The sequence below is a fragment of the Girardinichthys multiradiatus genome, chromosome 5, assembly GCF_021462225.1.
Source record: "Girardinichthys multiradiatus isolate DD_20200921_A chromosome 5, DD_fGirMul_XY1, whole genome shotgun sequence".
NCBI lineage: Eukaryota > Metazoa > Chordata > Actinopteri > Cyprinodontiformes > Goodeidae > Girardinichthys > Girardinichthys multiradiatus.
The window spans coordinates 41603926-41620346 of NC_061798.1; the positions used below are offsets into that span (position 1 = coordinate 41603926).

Sequence of the window (16421 nt, forward strand, 5' to 3'; positions counted from 1 at the left end):
ATTTGATTTCAAATTTATATTTTATTAATATATATATATTCGACATTTTTGCTTCTACAATTACACAACGTACTAAAGACGCAGTCAAATACAAACAGTAACATAGCTAACATAATGTCAACTAGTCTGGTAACTGTTTTTTAAGCTAGATGTAGATATTACTACATACACTGTATATTTACCCAAGCGTAGCTTTGGCTTTGCTGAACATAGTGCAAGTAAAGCTGCTTGCAGTACAATAGAAACGTGTCATTCCTGCAGACCAGCTTAAGCTTCATCTACAATTAGACCAGTGGTTCTATGAGTGGTTCCAGAGAACCATAGAACCATAGTGGATCAGTAGCAATGTTACCACAGGAAGTGGCAAACTGAACTATTACCGCTTAAAAAACATATTTATGGACCAAGATGGCATGGAAGAATGTCAATTTGTGACTGGCGGACCATCTATATGTTGAGTTGGCCAGATGGGGGAGTGTTCGTGTGTACATATAATTATAATTATATAATATGTATAATCCTATGTGTGTTCATTCACAGTTTTGCTACCTTTGGTGAGAATCTCCAATAAATAGTCCCAAAAATAAAGAGACAATTTAAGTGAGAATGTGTATCTAAAACTTTTGACTAGCCATGGAAATATCTGTAAATTCAAGAACATGGAGGACAGTCTTCGCAAACCTTAGATAAAGTGGCAGAATAGGATGAAAAGTGAGGTCAGTAGACAGTATATAGCCAAGATAAATACTGAAAGTGATAATATAACAAGCAGAAGAGGAATCAGCTGAAAAGAACACCGATCAGAGAACGTTGGGTTTATGTACTTGCTTATGAGTGCATGTCAGACAAACTTACTTGAAACAAGGAGCTCTGTGTGTACTTGAATCTCCCCTGCAGGGCTGCGGGCGAAGCACTGGAATATTCCTCCGTCTCCTGGCTGCACCCTGCGCACCATCAGCCCAGTGGCCGAGCTGACCTTGTAGCGAGCATTGGCCAGCTTGGAAAGAGGCACTGCATCCTTATACCACTCAATCCTTGGCTGCGGCACGCCTACATATGACCAGGAATATTAAAACCACACACAATAAAAAAAAAAAAACAGAAACTATTTTAGTTTCACTAATAAGCCAGCTGACCTCACTGCTGAGTTAACTGATCCAACTCCCACTAAAGTAGCCATAAACTCTCATTTCACCAGCTTTCCTAATCTGCCTCTATAAGTATGCATGTGGGCATAATGAGTGTTAATAATATATTGATTGGAGGATGTGGGTGGTGGAGTAGGGGTGGCAGAATTGGCCTGAAAACATTCTGAATAAATGATGTGGCTAAGTGCAGCACAGCAAATATCTACAGTATCAGCACCCACCTGTCTGACCGACATGCCAGATATGACGGGCAGTGAACTCATGCAATTACTCTTTCTGAACCCTTCACAACTGTGTGTGTGTGTGTGTGTGAGCTTGTGAGAGGGGGAGAGAGAGAGATGGACTTTAGACTTTCTCAATCTGTTGTTGTCAAGCATTCACAGACACGCGTGAAATATTTCTCACCCTCTCCTTGTCTCACTCGCTCTGTCACTCTTTTCTCCTTGGCTCGTTCCTGCTCCTAACCTCCATCTTTCTCTCTGTACCCCCAGGCCTCTGCTATTTAATTACACTGCCACTGTATCAGATTACTGAAGAGGAACATGAACTCAGTCAGTGTGTGTGAGAGAGGGAGTGAAGAGGGAATGAGAGGGGAGCATGTTGCAGTTTTAAAGACCACGTCCAGATCTGCTCATATGTAAGTGTTTTCATGTAATCCATTTAAAGATAAGAGACATGAAGTGCAATTTTCAAAGCCTAGATTTAGCTGATCAGTATGCTCACGCTGCTAAAAGCACAGCTCCACTGTCCATTAAATCTTCAAGCTAAAACATTTTGCTACAAATTGAACAACGGTCAACACAGCCATTATGGATGATGGACAGAGTGACCTTACATAACCTGAAAGGAGGATATTTGTCCAAACAGAGGGTCCAATGACAGCCACATTGTGACATAAATTCACCATTCGACAATTTATTAGATCCATAAGCCATTTAGTAACAAAACCCAAGAAGATGGAAGGTCAAATAATGTGAACTACCTTCCCCCAACAGTTCTCGAGAACTGATCTCACCAGTTTATTCACCTTTAGAAAAAAAAACCACAACAATTAGCTGAAATATTACATTTGGTTAAAAAAGGCAGCATGAATATTTGCAGCGGTCTTTCTTGCTCCAGGAAAAGTATGTTTATTTGACTCATTATACCCTGATGCAGGGTTTTGGATGATCATAAGGACAACCTTCAATGATGCATGAAAAATAACATAGCTTGTTATGATGAAAGATCTAAATAGTGAGCTTTTGAGGAGGCAGCAATATGACTGAGGTAATCGGCTAAGGATGCACGGAATGCGGTGTGCTTGGAGATGAAGTTTGGGCCGCAGAGACGCCATCTCAGGTCAGCTTACAACTGACCTGCAGGAAACGACTATACCACTGCTTTTGGCGCTAATAAGCATCCTTTAGACAACAGGAAGGATTAATCAGAGCAGGAAGCAGACAAACGAGATGTTCACATGTCCATTTATCCAAGTCCAGGTCACTTCTAAAGTCTTTAAGGGGTGAGTTTTTTACCTACAGCCTGATGTATCTCATGCATCTAATGGCTGAAGTTACCATTCTCACATAGGACGCATGCCCTTTGAATCAGTAATGAAACTGAATCAGTACCCTTAAGGCTAAATCAACGTAAAAACCGTTAGAATGTTTATTTTTTTCAGAACATGTAAAACCTTTCTGATCTTAGTGTTTTGCTGTGTTTCCTCCTATGCCTTTTTCTTGATCTAGGAAATCTGCTTTTTCTCTAACAAAGTGCTCTTCACCCTTTACGATGACGGTTATAGTCCTTTGTTGGATGCAGCAGAAACTTCACCTGGGAAAAATATTTGTCACTGACAAGTAAAATAGAGAGTGCAGTATCTGATTGGGGCTCGATATCAGCAAACAATCTTAAATTACTCAGATTGCTATTTGAGATAAAAAAGTCGTCTTTGGAACATCACTTGATAAAACCTAATTTGTCTAAAGCACTTTAGATACTCACATATACACACACAACACAAACGGTGTACCTGAAGCCTGGCACGGGATTTCCACATTTCTGTCGAGATCGGCAAAGATTTTCTCTTTGGGTTGAACCGTCATAGAAGGCGGCTCTGTAGAGAGGAACAAAAAAAAACATTTTCAATTCAGTTCAATTCTGTTTATTTTCATAGCGCCAATTCACAACACATGTAGTCTCAAGGCACATTAAAGAGTTAGTTTAATGAAATCATACAGACAGATGCAAAGTAAGTACATCCATTCCAACTGAGCCTACTTTTCAAACAGTGGAGTCATATTCACTTTATTACTCAAATTGGTTAAAAAGAATAAAAAAATGTCTATCTAAGAAAATCCAGCAGATTGCATTGAGTCACTGACTTGCAGCATGTAGTGACAATGGACAGTTGCTTGCATCACGTTGTTGACTTTGGAGCAATTCCTCATACTGAGCATACATGTAGTGACATTGGAAAGGAAAACAACCCTTTATCAGGAAGAAACCTCCAGCAGAACCAGGCTCCGTGTACGCATTATGCCTACATATTTTGCCCAACTAGTTTCAACTAAATTCATATAAAGGATTTATTTCAAGCATAATAAAAACCTTTTTCCCTCTTTGCACTGAGTAACCTAAGTGGTGCTGAAAAGAAAGATTTTTACTTCTGTATACCCCATGAATTGACTTCCACGCAGTCACAGAGAAACTCAATCTGTAGTTATCCCTAGGGAAACAACTCCCCTTTTAAACTGCTCTATTCTGCTGCCAATAATAATGGCTCCCTACAAACATTTCTACCAGAGCTGCTCCAAATGCTGACACGAACTATGGCATCTATGGAAAATAAGGTCCACTTCGTAACAGTAGTTGCATACTTAAAAAATGACTAAACACATTTTTATTAGCATTTCATTTCAGGGTCTATATTTGCAGACATTGTTTTGACATTTTAACAAAAGAGACCAGCAATGGATAGTTACTGTTGTTAGCTGCTTGTACAGCACACAACAGGAATATGTGGAGTCATGCATATTCCTATTAGTGGACTGGGGCAAGAAAAAGGAAATAAAATTGAATAATGAATACCTCTGAGGCAGAGACACATACACTATTCTGTTTAGGAATCCTTTTTATTGCGCTGAAGTCTGCTGAGCATGTCCCAGGAAAAAAAAGATCTGTACCAATGTATTCATCAGACTCCAGTCCTCTGATACAAATGAATCCATGCAGACGTTTTTGCTCTCAGGCAGGCCTTAAAAGAGCTGCTGGCCTAATGAAGGTAGATAATGTGGAGAGAGTGATTGCACTGGGAATGCAGTTAGATAGAGCCAAGAAGAGGGTCCAAAAATTGGTTCTACATAGTGAGGGAGGGGATGGGGGGAGGCACGCAGAAAGAGAACGAGTGCAGAATCAATATTCAGGCAGGTCTTTTGTGACTCAGTATTCTGTAGGCGTGGGTAGTTCGTGCTCTCTGCTTAGGTGCTCCTTTGCTCCGACAATCGCAGAAGATCAAAAAGACACTCACAAACCGGGGGAGAAAAGTTTCGCCTCATCAATCACACACTCCATACTTTCTCACTTGTTGTGTGTTCTAGTGCAGACATCGAGCGCAGGAGTGGATTTCCACAAGGGCACTCATATTTGGGCATTTTCCATGTTCTCCTATTAATTGTCGACTCCAGGGAGTAAAACTAATTTAGCAGCAGAGCGAAACGGGCAAATGCATTTTTTTCTGTTTGGGTGGCACTTTTGCCAATGTGTGTAAGCACAAAAAACACGAAAAAATGTGTTTCTATATGAATATGTGTTGCAAACATATTGCCACCTCATGTTTTGTCACATTGCAACTACAAATTTGTTGAGTATTATTAGGATTTTATTTGATAGACCAACACAGAGTAGTGCGTAATTTGTAGGTGAAAAGAAAATCTGAAAATTGTGGTGTGCATTTGTAATCAGCCCAACTTAGTAAGTACTTTGCAGAACCAAAATGATCTGCAGTTACAGCAGCGAGTCTTTTGGTGCATGTCTCTACTGGCATTGATCTGATTTAACCAAATAGTACTTTTTAAACTTTTCTGACACCAACTTTCTCCTTGTAACTCTCCCATAGTCTAGATTTGAGAAATCCACAACTATTAGTTGTTGCGAGGACAGATTCCTCACACCTGAGCTATGGATCTCGGCAGCTCCTCTAAAGTTACCATGGTCCTCTTGGCTGCTTCTTAGATTAATGCTCTACTTGCCCAACCAGTCAGTTTAGGAGGACGGCCATGTTTTGGTTGGTTTGTAGTTGTGACATAACTGTTTTCCATCTTTCGATGATTGATGAACTGGTGATTCTGATTTAAACTTATTAGCTGTCTTCTGTGTTCCTTGGTCTTCATGTTGCTGTTTGTTCACTAATGGTCTCTAACAAGTCCTGGTGGCCTTCACAGAACAGCTGGATTTGTTCTGTGATTAAATTACTATTTAGGGTATTTCTAAAGGCACTGGATTTCATGTAAAGGTCTCAGAGTGACAGGAGGCTGAACACAAATGCTTGCCACACCTTTTTTAAAACCACTTAAGCTTTCAACTTCACATTTACACTCTACTCTGTGTTGCATAAAATCCATATAAATTAAAATGAAATTTAAGGTTGTAAGATGACAAAATGTGGAAAACTTCAAGGGGGCACAGTAACAGCAGTTTGTTTCCACAGCAGACATTTTACTGGTGGGTGCAGGCAAAGAGATTCAGCTTGAGCAGGCCTGCAGCTGACAGGCTGTGCCTTGAGCGTTCAGTCAAGAAGTCAGAATAAATGGAGGAATAAACAGACTAAAACAGAGCCTTGAGCTAAACGTGTACAGGCAAAGCCAAATTAATTGGATGATGAAGGCTTCGGGGCCTGCTCTGGACAATCATGGAAAATGATGTTAGGCATCAGCCCCATGAAGGTAAATCTGTTTATACACTTAGTCTTAGTGAGATATGTGATTGTATTGTGTATTAAAGTTAGGGTTAAGTAAGGATTAAGATATAAAAACTAACCATGTAATGGTGTCAGAGTTTAAAACATATATGTCTGTATGGAATGGGTTTTTCTCACCCATTACAGTAAGGTATGCCTTCGCCTCCACGGGTTTGGCAGTACTGTTGCTAACCAACGCTTCACAAACATACAACCCTGCATCAGAGGAGGCGGCGGTGGGAACAATAAGCCGACGCCCACTGGCCAGCCGACGTCCATCACGTTTCCATGACACCGCAAGGCCGTCGACTGGTCTAGGAGGAGAAAAGCATGGCAGGATAGAGAAGAGAGAAAAGCAGGAATCATGAGAATTGGGAGTTAAACGGAATGGGATGACTGAAGGCAATTACGACATATTAAATCCATCAGTTTATTTGTCAATGAGGCAGAAAATGAATGATGACAGTCTGTATATCAGAGCCGTCAACTCTGCTCAGCATGAAGGAACGTCAGTTTTCCTAAATGTTCAGAAGGGAAATGACTTTTCATGGAAAATGGAATTTTGCTTTGGATAAACAACATCAAAACACCATTCTTTTAAATGTTTGTATTCGTGTACGACAGCAATAATATATCACAAGCATCTGTTCATAAAAGCATATCTCGAAAGTATGTTTTTTAAAAGCTGCCGTCAGCTACTGTGACTTAATCCTTTATGATTTTCTGCAACAATTCAATTATAAACTGTCTTAATGTTTGCGGCTGACTTTATGTACAAGGAGCTGATCATTAGCTGCCCTAAAAGGTACATTATGTTGAAGATATTGGGAAGGTCAATAACGGGCAAACATAAACACACAAATATCCACTGAATGAAGTTATACAAATATAAAAATAAAATAAAAAAACATATCAAAGCATTTATACAACTATTGAGACTGTATTTGAACAAACATTATTATAATTACAACAAGGTTTAATTAGGAAAAGTTTGTAAAACTAAATCGGAGTCATGACTAAAAAAAAAACAATCACAGAAAATAGATAGATTTAATTAGTTTATGAATACTAAATTAGTCCAATTTATGTAAAATGAATTATTCATTTTTAAAGATGTGCTTGTTTTTCTTTTAAATAGCAACCCCTCTGTAGTTGGTATGTTAAACGTTTCTGTGTGTGATTATTCTTTTTAAAGTTTAGATCTGGTCTGAAGTTTACATACACATCATCTGCATATCTGTCATTAATTTTAGGCCTTCAAGAGTGCATTCAACTGTTATCTGAAATACTTTTTAAAAACAAGTTGGGTCAAAACAAAATGCTTCTGTAGTCCACATAGAGCCAAAATTATAAGCAAAGACATACAGGATATGCAGTACAAACACTACCACAAATAATTTCTAAGCAATAATGAAATGGCCAGAGCTGCATGGTGGCTCCCTCAGGTGTGCATGGTTGTCTGTCCTTTGTGTCTCTGTGATGGACGCGTGATCTGTCCAGGGTGCGTCCTGCCTCTTGCCCAGTGAGCACAGGCGATAATCACCTGCACTCAGCGCCAGACAAGAAGTATGTTTGGAGAAGTCAAGGTGATGCTTTTAAACCTAACCGTACTGTCAAGCATGGTGGTGCCATGTGTCCACTTCGCTGCCAGTGGTTCTGATGAGCTGGACAAAGTGGGTGGAGGCAACCTGAAATCAGACTGGGAGACAATTCTGTGTGGCGGCCGGATGATTGTCCCAAAAATACATCAAACCTACAGAAAGTAGGGTGGATCTTTAAGGACTTCCCAGGAGTTCTGCACATGGGTTCATGTGAGGAATAAAATGTCCTGGCCAGAAATAAATAACTTTGTTTTTTATTGTTGATTTTTTTGTAGAGTAGAGTATGTAATGGCCTTTAGTCACATGTCTATTATTACTGCAGAATGGTTAAAAACGCTGAGCCAGAAATGAACATGGGAAATTCCATTTTAGTGAAATACAGTCAGGATTATTCTCTACTTGTTTTCCACCAGGCGTCTAATAATTTCAGCCTTCAACCAGGACTGCAGTGGTGCACTTGCAGCACCCAGTAATTATTGACTGTGGAAAGCAGATGATTATAGACTTTGGCAAAGCATTTGATTTCAATGATTGCTCTCTCAGTTCTGCCAAACTTTTCCAAGTTTCTCCATCTCTTTCGGGTTATAACAGTGTCAATGTAAGCTAGGCTGAATCACTGAATGCTTATTATACAGCCGAAACAGCTAATGTGAAGCATATTGTTTCTCTCTGAGAACAATACAGGAAAGTGTGAGCTAGTTTGTATGCAGATGAAGAGCACAGTGAGAAGACTAAATTACCTTGTGTTGAATTAAACATTTATGATCTGACTGGTGTTTGTGTGTTTGACATGGCTGCTGCTGCTTCTAACCCCCACTGAAGGCAAGTGCCACTCTAATATGTCTGATAATTGCTTATTATTTCATAATCTGAAAGCTGTCGAGTGGTCAAATGCTGGTCAAGAGCAATTGATAAACGATTACTGGAACCTTTACAGAATAATACAATCCAACAAAGATTGTGTAGCACAAACAGGCTTAAATGATTCATTCAATATCACTTTTGAGTGACAAAAGCTGTAACTGAGAATTTTTGTCATTTTATCAGTCAGTAGCTCATATAAATACTCTAGCCAGAGATATTCAAAAGCTTTTTTCAAGTCCAACTCAGGTTTCAAATAACTATTCCCTCATCACATGCATTCTGTGAAGACAATAACACTGTAATGCTGTATATTAATAGCAAAATTGCATTATTTAGTAATATGTTAACACAATAACATTTAACAATTCTCTTCCCCAAAACAATTCAACTTGCATAAACCTGTTATGAACTGCAGTACAATAAAGCAGGGGGTGTCCAAACTTTTTGCACTGTGGGCCAAACCCAAAAATATTAACCCCATGGAAACTGTATAAATGCATTTATGTTCAAAGGAAAACTGTTGAAAATACATCTGCATATAACCTCTGTTAATGTCTGAATTAATTTGACTAGGTTGTGCTTTTATTTTGAAGAACTGCTAAGGGTAATCAACAAATGTTACTCGCTGTGTTAAGATGTGCACTTCACTACTGTCTCGTTTACTTTGAAAGGTTTGGAGGTATTTATTTTTCTTTGTCACAAGTTCTACTTTTCTATTTAAACTGCTACTTTTCCGGTCTAAACAGTGAACATGTTCAGATGTACGCTATCAATCACAAACTAAAGAGTAAGGTGTAACTTTTGTAATGAATGTGTGAGAAAGGTCATGTTTGACTGAATAAACAGGAAAAAAAAATTCTGTTTGAGATACGTCCATGTCGTAAATATTAAGAATCTATAGCAAACATCAACAGATTTATGAGCAATTAGGGTCTACTGTCTGTGAACTGTAAGAACTGCAGTCTGCTCATGGGTTTCAAGTCCTAAACCTCGAGTCAAAGTCAAATCTGAAGTCTCTGGTTTTACAAAACGAGTCAACGCGAGTCTAAATCCCAGACATGAGTCACCATTTCTGCAAACACAGTTGAAACCAAATATTTACATACCCTATAAAAACACCAGACCCATTTTGCCCCACTTTCTCACATTTTATCAGACTACAGGTCCTTCTCAAAATATTAGCATATTGTGATAAAGTTCATTATTTTCCATAATGTCATGATGAAAATATAACATTCATATATTTTAGATTCATTGCACACTAACTGAAATATTTCAGGTCTTTTATTGTCTTAATACGGATGATTGTGGCATACAGCTCATGAAAACCCAAAATTCCTATCTCACAAAATTAGCATATTTCATCCGACCAATAAAAGAAAAGTGTTTTTAATACAAAAAACATCAACCTTCAAATAATCATGTACAGTTATGCACTCAATACTTGGTTGGGAATCCTTTTGCAGAAATGACTGCTTCAATGCGGCGTGGCATGGAGGCAATCAGCCTGTGGCACTGCTGAGGTCTTATGGAGGCCCAGGATGCTTCGATAGCGGCCTTTAGCTCATCCAGAGTGTTGGGTCTTGAGTCTCTCAACGTTCTCTTCACAATATCCCACAGATTCTCTATGGGGTTCAGGTCAGGAGAGTTGGCAGGCCAATTGAGCACAGTGATACCATGGTCAGTAAACCATTTACCAGTGGTTTTGGCACTGTGAGCAGGTGCCAGGTCGTGCTGAAAAATGAAATCTTCATCTCCATAAAGCTTTTCAGCAGATGGAAGCATGAAGTGCTCCAAAATCTCCTGATAGCTAGCTGCATTGACCCTGCCCTTGATAAAACACAGTGGACCAACACCAGCAGCTGACACAGCACCCCAGACCATCACTGACTGTGGGTACTTGACACTGGACTTCTGGCATTTTGGCATTTCCTTCTCCCCAGTCTTCCTCCAGACTCTGGCACCTTGATTTCCGAATGACATGCAGAATTTGCTTTCATCCGAAAAAAGTACTTTGGACCACTGAGCAACAGTCCAGTGCTGCTTCTCTGTAGCCCAGGTCAGGCGCTTCTGCTGCTGTTTCTGGTTCAAAAGTGGCTTGACCTGGGGAATGCGGCACCTGTAGCCCATTTCCTGCACACACCTGTGCACGGTGGCTCTGGATGTTTCTACTCCAGACTCAGTCCACTGCTTCCGCAGGTCCCCCAAGGTCTGGAATTGGCCCTTCTCCACAATCTTCCTCAGGGTCCGGTCACCTCTTCTCGTTGTGCAGCGTTTTCTGCCACACTGTTTCCTTCCCACAGACTTCCCACTGAGGTGCCTTGATACAGCACTCTGGGAACAGCCTATTTGTTCAGAAATTTCTTTCTGTGTCTTACCCTCTTGCTTGAGGGTGTCAATAGTGGCCTTCTGGACAGCGGTCAGGTCGGCAGTCTTACCCATGATTGGGGTTTTGAGTGATGAACCAGGCTGGGAGTTTTAAAGGCCTCAGGAATCTTTTGCAGGTGTTTAGAGTTAACTCGTTGATTCAGATGATTAGGTTCATAGCTCGTTTAGAGACCCTTTTAATGATATGCTAATTTTGTGAGATAGGAATTTTGGGTTTTCATGAGCTGTATGCCAAAATCATCCGTATTAAGACAATAAAACACCTGAAATATTTCAGTTAGTGTGCAATGAATCTAAAATATATGAATGTTAAATTTTCACCATGACATTATGGAAAATAATTAACTTTATCACAATATGCTAATATTTTGAGAAGGACCTGTAAATCATATCTGTTTTAGGTCAGTTAGCATTACCAAAATTGTTAATTTTAGCTAAATGCCACAACACTGAGGAAGATCATTTTGATCCAGAGGTTAACATATACTAAGATTACTCTGCAATTAGCAGAAATAGGTTTTATAATCCAAACTGACCGAAAACAGGAAACGATTAGCTTCAGGAAAAAAGGTTGTGTCTTTGTATACAGTTTATGTAAATATCTGGTTTTAGTGCTATGATGAAAGGTACATTTTTAAGCATTCTACTCCAATATGTATCTTATAGAGTAACTGTTATCAACCAAAATATTATTGTCAGCACTATTTGGCTCCAGAGTTGAGGGAAGAAACTGAACCTCCTCTTTCGACAAAATAACATCAAACTTTCTGTGATGAAACATATTATAAAGGTTTCTGCAAACTCTGATGCACACAGGAGTTTTGTGCTTCTCTGAAAGATTCAGAAAAACCAGACTGTATGTGGAAAATAAGTATTTGACACAGGTCAGTCAGAATGTATAGGAGTGCTTAGCTTGTGTGCTGATGTGAGATAAGAGTGAACTTGGGTCCAGGTGTGAATCTGAGTCATTTTCTGTTGATAAAAAGCAACTTAATAAAGTGAAAGTTAATAGTTCCACCAAACATACATGCAAGTCTATGTGAATTCCCTGAAGAAATGGATTCAGCTGTTGCTGTACTTTGCTTATACAGAGTCACTGAGCTGCAAGATTATATAGAGACCTCTAATTTTCCTGGATGGAGGCAGCATTGCCCGGAAAAAATTGGAATTATTCACACTTGTGAGTGCAGGTCTGAATGAACACAAAAAGAATGTACCTAGCGCTGGCAATGCACTCCAGCATGGCCTCCTTCCCCACTAAGACTGTTGTGTTTTTAGGTCCAATCACGATTGCTGGAGCTACATGCTCCGACTCTGGAGGATCTGCAGCAGAGAAAGAAAAAAAACAAAACAGGTGAATGTTTAGCCCATAAATCATGCCTGCACACCCAGCACCACAATTTCAAACACAGACCCCAGCTACATTGTTTCACTTGGACAACCAGAGAGTGCTGTGTACGCCATAGTACATTTATTTTAATCACTTATTATCACAAGACACACCATGAAGGCCTCCATTGATTTCATGCAACACTTAGTCCCAGTTTAAATATATAAACCACACATTCAGATTTCACATTTAATTAAAAAAACAGGGCAAATCGTCAGCTGTAAGGTTGTTGATTATAATCTTTGGAAAATATATTATTTGTTGCTTACCTTAACCTTTTGAGTTATTCTATGATTTCTAGTACTGAAAGGTCAGTTTGTTTTAAACATGAATAACAGGAACAGTATAAAAAGGATTAATCTCGTCACTTAGTGACCCTAAAGCTAATGTGAAACTGCTTTAACGGACCATTGCACTAATATGTTACTCTAAACTGGTTCCAAAACATATCCTGGTGCAACAAGATAGTGTTCAAAAAAGGTCAGAAGAGTCAATACACTTTGTCTGGATGCCATAGTAGCGTTATTAGATTAATTCAATGCATGCCAAAAGAGTGACTAGGTTTTGAGACAAAATCACACATATTTCCATCACTGATACTCCAAATATGACCAGTTTAGGATGGTACATTCCTAAATAATGCATCAAAACTACTGGAAAGTCCATACATCAAATGTAGGAAAAATATTTTTTTGAGTGTACTAGTATAAATCCGACTGAGATGCTGTGGCATGACCTTAAACAGGCCTTTCATGCTCAAGGGTTATGAGGTTTAAAGGGAAATTACCTTTTCACATAGGGGCAGGTTGGGTTACGTAGATTTTCCCTTTAATAAATGAATAAATGATAAATCGTCATTAAAAACGTTTTATTTACTAAATAAATCTGTAAGAGGGCAAATACCTTTTTAGCACTGTATGTTATCACAAATATACTGTCTGATGTGGCACCTTGTGGCATAAACGTCCCTGTGGGACAATAAGGCATAGTTAATCCTTAAGAGCTCGATAAAACACATAAGGAAGTGTTTTCGGACCAATGAATGCACCTACTTAAAGGATTTTCTCTTCCTGCTTTGCACATTAGATTGACATCTGCAGAAAGTGTTATTGTAGGCATGCAAGTGCAAATTTAATCCTCACTATAAAATTAAAGTGGGGGTTGTCCATACAGAGTTTTCTACATATCCACTAATTAGAACATTAAGCTCTGTGTCCATTAAAAGTACAACACCAGATAGAAATGAGAGTCTTTGTGACTGAGGAGCTGAAACCAAGTACAACATTTTTCTCCTCCTTTCAAACTGCTGTTCTCTCAAATATGACTCCTCCCTCGTGTGCACAGCCTAATTCTCTGAAACCTGCTATCTGACATGCTGGAGATTGCATGGCAGTGTGCGTGAGTTACTATGATACTGTTCACAAAAACAAGTACAGTGCTTTATGTGAAGAGAGATTTATGGTCTGATAGATGTGTGGAGGAGTACAGTGTGTGTGTGATTTATGGCTGGAATAGCCTTCCATAAGAAAAAAACTGTTTACTAGAAATATTTAGTTCCAACATTTGCTCAGTAAAAAGCAGAAAGCACCTGAAAAAGGAAATCAGATAAACTCAAACAGTGACGTTTTGAGTAGGTATCGCTTCTTGAGCACGCTGCACGACTGATGGATGTGTAGATTTCAAAAAGAGAGAGTAGTAACTACAAATTAACAGACTAGCTCTGATGGAGGCAGTAGGATGGGGGTTGAGTGGAAAGAAAGATAAGGGTGGGTGCTGGAAGGTAGGGAATCAGCTTTGATCTTTCTTTGAAGGGAAGGAGGAAAAGGTGGCAAATGACTCTGCTTTTAATTCCTCCTTCCCATCTCTATCTCTCTTCTTTTTTTTAATCAGAGATAAAGCACTGAGAGGTTGTCTCTGTTCGATACACATGTGTAATAAGACAAGTTGGTACAAGAAATACAGGCAGGCAATGACACACAAAGCGACAAAAAATTGTGTTTTTCACAACTACCTTGACACCTATATTCGCTAATGCTCCGGCTCATTTTCAACAGTTGAATCATTAACAAGAAATATGGGAGGAATAACAGAAAACACAGGTCACTATCACTCTTAATTTCTTCAAAACACAAACAGACTGCATGCATACATATGGAGAGATAAGTATTTATGAGATATACCAAGATTTTAAAAAGAACCATCCATCCATCCATCCATCACAAGTGCTACAATTTTCTGTCTTCTGTTCCGGTGTCCAAATACATACATTTTAGACTGATCAGTCAATTTTTGTGTATGTTCTCTATGAAGTCTGACCTTCTTGTTTACCTTAGAGCAACGGTTTCCTTCTACAGTAGCAACTGTTGGTCCTGTCATAACATTTTTTGTGTTTTAAGAGACTTCTTTTAGCGTCTTGCAGTCTGCTTTCAGGTTGATCTTACTTGATGAGTAGATTACCTGCACCTGTAGACTACTTTCCATACAGTGGAATTGCTTTTTAAATTCTTCATTCTGAAGGCCTCAGACAGCTCTTTCGATCTTATCTTATTGTTCACTCCCACTGCAACACTCAGGATCATGCTAAAATATGTTTAAAAATGGCAAACCTCCTTCAAAATGCTGAGTAACAATGGTTTCATCATGTACACCTAATTTGATACGTGTTTGTGTGAGTTAAGTGGGTATGAATGTAGGGGTGCCCTTTTTTATTCCTCATCAGAAATCAAATTTCTTTAAATAAACTTTTACAGTAGAAATAAACATTTGTTTCTTCCGTCTTCAGAGTTTATTCAATTTACGTACAGGAATTTATCCATTCAAATGTTCCAAATAAGTAAAATAAAGACAGACAGGCTTTAATTGGGTGAGTTTTTCACAACAGTACATTTGCTTTTAAGAGCTTCGTTTTAACATAGGGAAGTTGTGATAAAATTTCAGTCGTAATTTAACTGTTAAAAGGTATATTTTGCCAAATTCACTTAAGTTGGTAAGTTTCTTACTTACTTGGCAATGCAAAATGAATAAAGTATCCGCAAAATTTGAAGTATCATTGTACCACTACAATTTGAGGTAAGTTGGGTTACATCTAGGCTTTTTTGTTTATTCGAAAAATGTGGATATTTGTCTAATTCATTTGTAAAAACACTTTTCAACATGATGAATGGTAAATGGCTTGCACTTGTAAGCAATTTACACTACAATCAGTCATTCACCCAATCATCCACCCATTCACACACTGACTGTGGTAGGAGGCAGACTGACAGAAGAGAGGCTGCCATACAATCGGCGCCACCGAACCCTCTGATCACCATCAGCAGGCAAGGGGGGTGAAGTGTCTTGCCCAAGGACACCTTGATGGACAGACAAAGGTGGGGTTTGAACCGACAACCCACTGGTTACGGGATGAACCGTAGCCCCCCGCAACAATATGCAGTTAGAATGTGCTAAATGAATACTGTTAACATGACAGCTGAAGTAGTAGTAGTGATATCAACGAGAATACATTCAAGATTAAAAAGTATGTTTAATTAATTGTTCTGAAGTTGAAATATTTTGTTCGGTAAGGATTTCAATGGTTCCTGCTGTCTGATTTCCTGTACTTCAATATTATCTTCTGTCTCTTCAGTACATCGGCCATTTTTTGTGTCAGTTATAAAGAAAGAGTCTTGTGTGAATACATCTAGTAAGGTTCTTGTTATCTAGCTGCTGGGATGTAGTGCAGCTTCAGAAGGCAAGAAGCACATCTGGTGAGACGTTTCCCCGAATCACCTAAAATAACTTTGATAGTATTAAGTTGAATTAGATCAAATAAATTAGATTGCGTGCAAATCATTTTACTAAATTACAGGATTTATTTGTGCTGTTAAGAATAAACAGAAGAAATTATAAAATTATTTTAAATGTTCCTGAAATTCCTGAACAACTTTGTAGTTTGGCTCATTGCACTAAAAGCACTATGATAAACATTAATAGAATCTATGCGATCTAAAACAATGTGCAAAGCATTTTCTCAAGATTTACTTCATTATAAATAGGACAATAATCTGTTAATTATCATTACATGAATTGTAGTATATTTAACTCATATTTCC

At 38.7% G+C, this 16421-nt stretch overlaps 1 protein-coding gene across 2 annotated transcripts in view; it reads right to left on the reverse strand.

The window, feature by feature from the left end:
• The window catches only part of LOC124868735 (protein sidekick-1-like), a 421512-nt gene that overhangs the window by 135517 nt on the left and 269574 nt on the right, over window positions 1-16421 (reverse strand). For both annotated transcript variants that reach the window (XM_047366264.1, XM_047366265.1), the window contains 4 exons: window positions 12158-12263; window positions 6226-6401; window positions 3163-3246; window positions 856-1050 (listed from right to left, as the gene is read on the reverse strand). In XM_047366264.1, coding sequence (XP_047222220.1) covers window positions 856-1050; window positions 3163-3246; window positions 6226-6401; window positions 12158-12263 — 561 coding nt within the window. The remainder of the gene's footprint in view (window positions 1-855; window positions 1051-3162; window positions 3247-6225; window positions 6402-12157; window positions 12264-16421) is intronic.